Here is a 10,876-nt window from a genome sequence, read left to right on the forward strand (position 1 = left end):
GCACCGCAATGACCTATTTAGGTCCTCGCTTTTTAATAGTGAGAGCGAGGCGACAGCGCCATTCCGCCATTTTGCAGCGACGCGCGTCATCTTCTCCCCTGCCTCAAAGAGGGCTCCAGTTGTGCACTTTCCATCTTCTTGACTGCGGCACACGCATCCCCCCCGCCCTATTCCTGTAACATAAAAAAAGACCTCTTTCCCCAAACTGGAAGCGTTTGTTTATCATATTACCGCCACACATGAGACGCGCACAAGACTTGACCCGGTGTTAAGTGTCCGCGCTAAATTTCATTGCCTCCATCTACTGGAAGGCCTGCCAATATACTGGCAGAGAATTCCTAGTGGAAAATAAATGGCAATAAAAAAGAGAAATGATAGCCTCTGCAAGCTGATAGGAGAGCAACCTCTTTTTCATTTTTTTTTCTCTCTCCCTCTCTCTCTTTCCCCGCCCGACTTCCTTTATTGAGGCTGCCCAGCTCAGGGAGCTGTGACTTGGCACCGAGGCTGCGGCTTAGCGAGATGGCTAGCTGAAAGCTGATATTGCTGTAACGGCTCTGTGGCACGGTTGGGGGGACTGGGGAATAATGTAATTAATTGCACACAAATTTCTTTGATGAATAGTTATGCGGTGATAAGCGCTCTGCTGAGCAGCTGAAGGTCTCGGTCTCTCTCTCTCTCTCTCGCTCTCTCTCTCTCGCTCTCTCTTTCTCTCTCACTCACTCTCTCTCACTCTCTGTGCCACTGTTGCATTCTGGGAAGGCGCCTGGTGTCGCCGCACGCTCCCCCTCCCTGCACTCTCTCTCTCTCTCTCTCTCTGTTTCTCTGCTGTTCCCTGCTCAGACCCTGGGGGGCGCTGTAGCCAGGCCAGGGGAAATAGAGGTGTGTTAGTAGGAAGGGGGAGGGTCGTTTTTATTGCCACACCAGGGTTCTATAACAAGGTGTTCTGATATGATCTGAGAGAGTGGAAGTCTCCTGCTACTCTTATTATCCCCTCTCTCTCTCTCTCTCTCTCTCTCTCTCTCTCTATCCCTCCCTTCTCTCTCTATTTTCCCCGCTCAGTTCATTATTAAATCTGGGAATTGTCCCCATAACTCAATGCACCATGCAGCATTATATGGCCATTTGAAAGGAGGGAAAAGGTGATTGCGATGCAGTGCGAGAGGATGGATGTTAAAAGCATATTGATTTGTCTGTAATGTCATCATAGATCACAGATTTATGTCTGTGTATAAATGCACGCCTCAAGCAGCCCCAGCCTGCGGTCGAGCAGACGGAGCTTTTGGAATTAGCGATGAGATCTGGATGGCGCTCTTGCTTAGACCGCGTCGTACCCCCCCCCCCCCACTCCCCCCGTCCTCCGCCCAGGACGCACGTGCTCGCTGAGGGTGCTGCCGTGACATCACGTTACACCGCGGAGCCCCCCCAACCCCCCCCCCCCCCCCGCGTGAGCGCGCGGTCTAAGCCAGTCCACAGGGGGACCACATTAGCTAGGCCCCGCCTGATCGGCCCTGCTACGGACCATAACAATAATGTCTGGCAAGGTCGCCAGAGGTCATCTGAGCGCGATGACGGGAGGCGAGGGAAATGGAGCGTTTCCATGACGATCGTGCCCCTCCGGAAATGGGAGACGCTGCTGAATAGTGCTGCGCATGCAGAGATGTTTGTGACACCCAGCTAGGGGACAGAGTCACAGCCAGACCTAAGGCTTTGGGGGTAAAAAAAAAAAAAACTGCCGGGAACGTAGGATAAGACATAATGGGAGGTTCAGCGGGAAACGGCGGGCTGTCTACTGCTTCTAACAGAGATGTGACCGCTTTATCCCACACACAGAGTAAAAAAGTAAAGCGTAGCGCCCGCGCGCTGATTCCCAGTGACAGGCTGTGGCTGTGGGGGGCAGGGGCGCGGGGTGCCTGTCTGTGACGGTTAGCACACCCGGGCCTCAGAGCCGAGCGCGGGGGTCAGGCCCAGGCCGCCCCGCCCGGCTCGGCGACGCAGCTCCTGTCGGAAGGATGACGCCGAGCGCCCGCCAGCTCCTCACCGGCTTTGACGGCTCCCTTTCACGCCACGCTTCCGTCGGGAATAACCGCGCCACGCGCTAACCGGGCCCAACAGCTCCCAACTGCTGCTGTCGCTCTTCAAGCCCGAGGTGGCTGACGGGACATGTAGTCTCCCTGCCGAAGCGCATAAGGTGATAACGACAATTAGCGCTGCCTCGTCGTGATCTTTTCACCCGTTCGGTACAAGCTCAGCATGCCCTTCTGCGTGTTTTCATTAATAGCGGTGAACTATTTTCATACACGTCATTAGCCGTGCTTGAAAAATCGAGTGTAACGCTTGCCATTGGTTTGTCCTAGAGCTGTGCAATACTGCGTGCATGCAGTGGACAGAAAACTTCCCCAGTGGCTCATTTTAACTGCTGAGTAGTCCAGCTCCCAGCATTTTAATAGCCCTTATATATAGACCTCTGAAGGTAGCATAAAGGAGATATTCAGAAGTGTAGTCACTGGAAACCAAAGGGATTTTACAGTGCAGCAGGAAATAAGACAATTTATTGTAAGCGGTCCAAGCTAGCTAGTGGATTATCTATAAAACTTTCATGGTACTCCCTCAGTGGCAAGAGGCCATAAAACTTCCCGAATGAGGGACTTGTTAATTTACTTGTTAAAGCAAATTAAAAATTTATAAGCGCTTTTAGGTAAATGAGATCCTCTTTCATTGCAGCCCTTGTGGGAATCTCTCTGGCGGATCCATGGAGGACAGGTTAGCTGCTCTGAAAGCCACAGCAGAACAATAAAAACCGTTAAATTGTTCCAGGTTTTATTACCGCCGACTTCCGCAGCTGCTGTTGTGCGTAACTAAGGGAAACCAGGAGCTGATAGCAACGGAATCCCGTTGAGGCCGACACAGAAAGCCGAGCTGCTCTCCCTTTTTCTTTTCTGGGGGGGGGGGGGGGACTTGTGTACAGCTCTGGCGCAGAAAGGCCTGTGTGTGGTTACCAATGTTAGCGATCCCACTATGGTATGCAATTGCATTCAGTTTCAAGCTCAGCCCCTGGGAATTGGTCAATACACTTGTAAAGGTCCTTCACAGCTCTCTGGTAAAGCACCTTTCAGTGGACAGGGAAAATAATTGACTCCACGTGTGTTAATGATAATCCTGTAAAACCCTCAAAGGCTGTTTTCTCCCTCAGTTTCTGCACAGATGGCATCTTAAGTGAGGTATTTCTTGGCCGTTGTGTATGCCCCACTAAGAACTCCCTGGCAGTTCTTTAGTAGGTCTATTGTCCAAGTCATGATTTTATTTTCCAAGTCACGATTTCACTTTATTTCCTTTTACAAACAGATGATGATTGTAACTATATTTAGCGTCTGCTGGAGGAAGGCTCAAGTTACTTCAATGGCACCTTGGGTATTTGGACAGACTGATAACTGTGTAGTGAAATCACCTATTGATACTTAGTTCATGGTATTGGGTACAAAAATTCAAAGAGGACAACAAATCTCACAGCACATCACATCTTTCAGAGAACCTTTCCTGAGCAAGTGAAAGTACATTTCCACAGGAAGATGAAGACATCACACAAGATACAGTACAACACAGAGACACACGAAAGTGTGCAGGTCTTCTTTGCCAGAGAAATATTCTGACTGACTGCTGAATGAAAACATTTGTTAATTCTACACTTCAATAAATTCAGGCAGTGAGAAAAAAACAGCCAAAAAAACAGCCCAACCCCCCAACACAGAACAGATTGAGGGAAAACACGACCTCACTGTGTTCAAATGAATGGCAGATGCACTTACTAGTAGTTTAAATGTTTCATTAGATGCTAATGTCTAGCTGTGTTTTTAATTGTTGTGAAATTAGCCTCTGGAATATTAAAACCATCTGTTTGTTATCTTCCTGCAGGGCCAGTCTTGCAGGCTGTGGAGATAGGCTATTAAAGGAATGCGTCCTTATGTTTCAACCTGCCTTTTAATTAATGTGTTTACGTTATTACATGAACAGCATGTAGCCGAACAGACCGGGCAGATGCACATGTGACTACACACACATACTGTACCGTACAGACACACACGCAGACACCCGCACACACACACTTCCCTCTGACCTCACCCGTCTCTGCATTAAATGCCCGCGAAGCCGGCTGTGTTCTCTGTGGGAGATGAGAGGGAAACAAGCGCACAGTGAACATGACGTCCCCCACCCATGATGCATGTTCATTTGGAGTGGAAACCTGATCTTTTTTCATGAATATGAATGAATGTTTTAAGTGTTATTCATTTTCTGTGCAAATGATTTAACTCCCCGAGATCTAAACTCTGTGTGAAGAGTAGAAGGAAACCTGAGCACTTTCTTTCAATTCTGGAAATCCAGAAAACGGCACAAATGACTCCTCAGTGAGTTTTTTTGCTTACGACGAGGCAACACAAAGCAGATGCCGTGTTATACTGTTCCTACTTTTGTGAAATTTCCAACCGTTTGCAGCTAATACGTCAAAGGATTCAGTGTAGTATGGTACATATGTAGCTGTTGACCTCGTTCATTCGCTCTGCTTCTCATTCTGAGAGATGTTTGTTCTGTCTAGCGTGCATTGATCAAAGTGCATGCTCGGCCAACGAATAGCTAGACAAAACTTCTTGAATGTGTCCTCAGAGACCACCGACCTGCTGGTATGATTAACTTAAGATAAGATGCCCTAGCCATACACTGAGATCCAACATGATTGAACTTGCAACATCTGAAGCTGTGAAATATATCAACTAACAACAGCTATGTTGTGAAATAGCATAACAGCTATAACTAAAGTGAATTGTACCCACAATGCACCTAACCTTGATACTAACCTATGAGAATCCTAACATTTACAATAGACTAGACCTTTAGATAGAACAAGCAAAGTTTTTATGTACAAAGCAAAAATGTAAGTTAACGCACTTGGCAATGGGAAAAATGAACTGTGGCAAGCGCCTTCAGGTGGTGGGCTCTGGTACATGTGTGACAGACGAACAAAAGAACGAACTAGCGTACGCGGGTCGGCCTAAAGTCTCTTCCACCCAATTTCAACCCGTAAAGCAACAATTAAGTGATGAAATGTGAAATAACTTTCCAGAGTAATGAGTGGCGATGACCGTGACGATCAGCCAGCGCTTCCCTGCTGGGAGACCGGTCTCCACAAACACCCGCGCACGACAGCTTTATCCCTCTGATTTATCCACAGAGAGAGATGTCATTAAATCTCCGCTCAACTTTTTGACTGTGACGATTTATGGTGACCACTGGCCTTCCCCGCATTTAGCACAAATCACGCCGTTAAGAATCGAGTCCATCGCGCCACAAAGCTCTGCAGCTCAGAAAGAGGTGTAAATCCTGAGTTAGTGCAGAAGCGTTAAGGGGAATGAAGAGCAACTGGCCAGGGAAACGTTCCCTGTGTGATCAGGCCTGAGCTACAGTACTGGTACAGTAACACTAGTCTTTATCCAATTGACTTTATTGGACTTGCTCCTCACACATTTGCACAGGTACAGTACATGTGGGTTTTGATTTTCACAAGATGATCTCAACTGATCATATGATCATAAATCATATTTTTATGGCAGCTAAACATTTCAAATATTGGGGCTAACGTTTCTGAAGGTTATGTCTTACTGTAGTTATTATGAAGGAGTTAGCTGTGTGTGTGTGGGTGTGTTAGGGCTGCAACAAACGACTTTCAATAGTGGAGTAGTCACCGATTATTGAAACAATTAGTCGACTAGTCGTTTAATTTCCTTTTCTTTCTTTTTTTTACAACAATAACTGGGTTAATGTCATGAATATACAATGGCTCTTATGGTATTTAGCCATCAGCTTTAAATTTTGCAAGACAAGAAAGAACAAACTTCCATTGAAAAATGCTTGTTTTACCATTTTGTCCTGCTGAGTGAACTCTGAACGCTATTGCGCAATGCGCATGTGCGATGGGGGGGGGATCCCTCAGGCTATCCAGACGACAATAACGACAATTAAATTTGTTGGCGACTATTTGTATTGTCGATTAGGCATCGATTAATCGACTAATCGTTGCAGCCCTAGTGTGTGTGTGTGTGTGTGTGTGTGCGTATGTGTGTGTGTGTGTGTGCGTGCGTGCGTGCGATGCACATTGCTGGCAGGCTGGCAGCAGGGACACCGCTTGGTAATGAACATTATAGGTCAACATGTTTTGATGAAGGACCTGCAGGTCGGGGTAGAAACGGGGGCCCCCCTCCCTTGCCCTTTCCTCCGGGCTCCGTGTCTGCGCCAGCGGGCGGGGCCTTCTCTCTGAAGATATGCAAAGTCCCTTCAGAGAAATTGGCCTTCTCTACTAGAAAGGAGGGAAAAGGCTCTCTCTCTCTGTGTTGGAAGTAATTAGTGCTATCACAGGGCATGGCCCCTCGGTGCGTGCGCGTGTGCGTGCGTGTGTGTGTGTATGTGTGTGTGTGTGTGTGTGTGCTCCCTCTAGTCTTGTGTGGCCCAGCTCTCTTACCTCTCCCCCTCCGCCAGGCCCATCAGGCGTTCCCAGTGCTGCACCGTCTTATCACGCTCGCTCGTGCTGGCCACCTCTCACCCGTCACGCAATCCTCCCAAGGAAAGGAATTCGTTCACACTGCTAATGGCTACAAAAAGGGGAACCTTTCCATTTTAATTATGCGCTTAACTCGAGGGCTCCTTAGGCATTCCCTCACCCTATGGCCTTTCAATAAATGATAGCCGGCAATGAGAATATTAAAAGAATTTGATATCAAAAATGACGCGCATAGTACAAGCCCATTGGAAGACAGTGGGCGAGAGAGAGAGACAGAGAGAGAGAGAGAGAGGGAGAGAGAGAGAGAGAGAGGGAGAGAGAGAGAGAGAGAGAGAGAGAGAGAGAGCGAGAGAGAGAGAGATGAGTGTAGCTCATGAGTACAGCCCTTCTGCGTGCTGTGGTGCCATACGCTTTTTCTATTAGCCTAGGTGGCATTGCACCCGTTTACTGCACCGCAAGGGCCCGTAAAGCACTTCCTTTATGGGCTTTGAAATGAGGCCTGCCCGTCTTGCGGGGTCGGCCCGGTCTGGGAGGAGTCGTGAGGAGGCTTCAGAGGACATAAATCGCAGACTTGGACCGGGAACTGGCCTCTACTCCCCGGAGCCCCACATTGTTCTCCAAGAACTTTAAGGACTCAGATGTTCTTGGATCGCACATCCTCTTTGCGCTGTATTTTTCTCTCTCTCTCTGTGTGTGTGTGTGTGTCTCTGACAGTGTCTGGAAAAAATGACACCTGCTGTGCTCCTGTGGTCACAGTATGGGGCATCTGTTGGAGAGGAAAAGGGGCTTTTGAAGATTTTTGGACGGTCTTTTGTTTTTGTTCTTTCTGGTAGTTTGATAGGAATTTTGTTAGTGATGGATCCCATCAGATGATGCCTGTCTCTGGGAGGGAGAGAGGAGGCTGTTGGCTCTGGAGGGCCATAAACATGACAGATTTACACTGCACAGCACTGTGGGCCCTGCCAGTTCTCACATATTCATGACAAACTCGACTTCTGTGGCATCCTTTCTTCAGCCAATATTGTCAATGTCAAGCTCAAAATATAGCTGTAGCCCTTCCAGGCCCACTAAGTCTGTTAACGTAACGTGTGTGTGTGTGTGTGTGTGTGTGTGTGTGTGTGTGTGTGTGTGTTACAGCTGAAGCCAGGCCAGAACAACTGTAAGGACAGTGACAGCGAGAGCGTGAGCGGAGAGTCCAAGCCGTCCATCAGGAGCAGCTCTAGAGACAGACTGACCGACGTGAGTAACACATCGCACCAAACACCTCTAGGTCCACCTGCTACTGGACAGTACCACTAGGAACCATACCCGACTACCTCAAACTGTTATGTTATGTTATTTTTATTTATATTTATTTATATATAAACTATATCACTCATCACAATATCACAATATCACAAACAATATCACAATATCACTCTTTACCTTATCTTATCTTATCTGTCGTTACATTATATTGTGTAACGCTTGAATATAGTAGGCTACTAACTCTTTCCTTAGAAACTATTCTGATTTCCTCACTGCTAAAATAGCCTTTATTTCTGAGGTCTAGTTTTGTCACTTAGAACAAATGTACCATACAGTATCAGAGCACAACATTGAGTCTTTAAAGTTGATTTGGGTTGAGTTCTTTGTGTATTTTTGATGACATTGTAGTAAAAAGGTAAGTAGAAGTCTCCTGAAAAGAGTTCCATATCTGCACGTGCGTTCTTCCATGTGCTCAACACAGACTATAGGTAAGTACAGGGAGCATAGGATTCCCTAATTTGCTTTGGCCCTGGGACAACAGAAACAATAGCACCATGTGTCCAGAGAGCTGTTGTTTTTGGCATTCCTTCACAGTGTTGTTTGAACTGCGCACACATCCTGGGTTTCAGCTGCCTCTCTTACAACAAGGATATCCTATTTACCCAGTATCTTGTTCTCCATCCCCCATGCGGAAGCCAAGGCAAGCGTTAAATGACACACCGAGCGCGAGCGATCTGTCCCCTGGCTGGCCTGCGACATGCCCCGAGATATAAAGAGAACATGCTGGAAGGAGCTGTGTTAAGGCCTACACTATCAGACCCCTGCCTGCCACCTCGCCAAGCCCGGGCTCCTTTGATTTGTGTGGAGGATCTACAGAGGAGCTATCAGATGTCTCCCCATAATTATAGCCGTCAGTCGGAAAGGCGAGCCAGTCGTTGCGGGAGACACGGACAAACAAGTGAAGCAAAACCGATCCTGCGCGTAGCTTATATGATGCTTGGCCAGGCATGAAATGAAATAAGTAATTTGATGTTGACATCAGAAATTGAAATGATACCTGCTGCTTGTCGGCGTACTGGGTTGAGAGAAGCACCGAGACAAACATGGGTGAAGAAATGGAGGTCTGGACACACGTTTGAATGACTGATAGCCACAGCTGTGTCTGCCACGGCAAATAACACAGGAGCATCAACTATGCCATGGCGCTGAGTGGTATTTATATGCTGGAAACTGACACGGTGTTGTCACTTTCAATATGAGGAAAAGAGGGGCGTTTCATGAGCCTGTCGGCCACAATAAAAGTGCAGGAAGTATTTTTGTACTATTAGCCATACCGATGTGTGGTTCTGCATCCACACACCCATTTCAGGGGTGGGATGTTTGGAAAGCATCCACTTCTTGCCCAGGGTGTTCTGGTTTGGCCTTGAGACTCGGTGCCTGACCCTGTACTACCGTTCAGATCGAGTGTCACCCTGATCGTTATGGGCTTTGGCTCAGATTGCACACTGATGATAACATCACTCACTTAACCAATAACATCAAATTATGGCACACCTTAATGGCCCCTGTATTCCCATGATGCCTTGGGTGATATAAAATTACTTCCTTTCCATTAATTGCTAATACATTACATTACGCTTTTATCCAAAGCGACTAACAATAATTGCATTTAACGTAGGAAAAGCCAATGTACTACTGCTTGTCAGAACTCACAAGTGCATCTCCTTTCTAAAACAAGTGACTAATACTTCTGAATGCATCAAAATAGTCCTCTCATATCTTCCTAGAATACCATTTTCTAATACTTCTGAATACCTCAAAATAGTCCTCTCATATATTCCTAGAATCCCAATACCATTTTCTTTAACTCGGATCTTATTATTTTAAAGTCTAGACTACACTCTCAAATTCTGAAATCTCAAAGGTGTTATATTGCCCATAAACCAGTCCAATTGTAAGGTCTCTGATACTGTTGCAGTATGTGTGGTTGCCCTGGATGTGTTTTTCACTGCAGTCTCCTCTTCCTAAACTGGCCTTTCATCCTCTATGTGTACACCAGAGGACTGAGTGACCGCAGCCAGTCTGCGGTCTTTCTGCCTGTCTGTCTGTCTGTCTGTCTGTCTGTCTGTCTGTCTGTCTGTCTGTCTGTCTGTCTGTCTGTCTGTCTGTCTGTCTGTCTGTCTGTCTGTCTGTCTGTCTGTCTGTCTGTCTGTCTGCCTGTCTGTCTGTCTGTCTGTCTGTCTGTCTGCCTGCCTGTCTGCCTGGAGGCTCTCTATGTCCTGAGGGGAGCCGTTGAAAGCTGGCCTACGTGAGGACAACGTTTTAGCCCCGCGCGCCACTTAAGAGAGTCACCGCGTGAGAGGGCCCATCCCGGGTTCCCAGCGGGCCCCCGAACAAGGCCCTTCTGGTTGCTGCTCTGTGAAAACCCACTTCACACGTTGCAGGAGGCGCCAGCCAGAGCCATCGTAGCCAGCTACTTCCCAAGAAGGAGAGACGAGGGCGGGAAGGAGGGAGGGAGGGGGGGAACGATGGAGGAAGGGAGGGGAGGTGAAGAGAGAAAGGCATGAGAGCCAGTAGGACTTAAATTGATGTTCAGTGAAGGTGGGATTTTAGAGCCTTTGACAGCGATGCAGATGTGATGATGCTGTGATGCGCAGTGCAAGGCCAAAGTTCTGTGCTCGTTGGCTAATGTGTAATATCTCATACGCAGGACGTGCTGCCATGTGCAGGTCGTGGACCTCACAAGCATGCGCACATGCACAGTTGTGGAGGCGTGCACGCTCACACGCGCTCTCACATACGCTCTCACGCATGCACACACACAGATGCATCAAAGTGAGTTATTAGTCCCAGGGAACAGAGGTCAGAGGTAGGGGCTTTGAGTGACCCTGGCCCTTCGTTAGACACAAACAGTTTGCTAATGATGTTTGTGAAAGCACCCCCCCCCTCTCTCTCTCTCACTCACACACACACACACACACACACACACACCGACTGACTCTGCCCAGATGAAACAGATAGGTCCAGTTGGCTGGCCTTGCCCTGCCTGGGAGGAGTGGAAGAGGGCAGGAGAGATCAGCCTGG

The 10,876-nt window shown here is 47.8% G+C and overlaps 1 protein-coding gene across 1 annotated transcript in view; it reads left to right on the forward strand.

The window, feature by feature from the left end:
- Positions 1-10,876, forward strand: part of auts2a (activator of transcription and developmental regulator AUTS2 a) — a gene marked incomplete at both ends in the record, with an annotated part of 292,549 nt that overhangs the window by 113,675 nt on the left and 167,998 nt on the right. The window contains one exon of the mRNA XM_084449320.1: positions 7,682-7,783. Coding sequence (XP_084305446.1) covers positions 7,682-7,783 — 102 coding nt within the window. The remainder of the gene's footprint in view (positions 1-7,681; positions 7,784-10,876) is intronic.

Source organism: Borostomias antarcticus (genome assembly GCF_949987555.1).
Source record: "Borostomias antarcticus genome assembly, chromosome: 15".
Lineage (NCBI taxonomy): Eukaryota > Metazoa > Chordata > Actinopteri > Stomiiformes > Stomiidae > Borostomias > Borostomias antarcticus.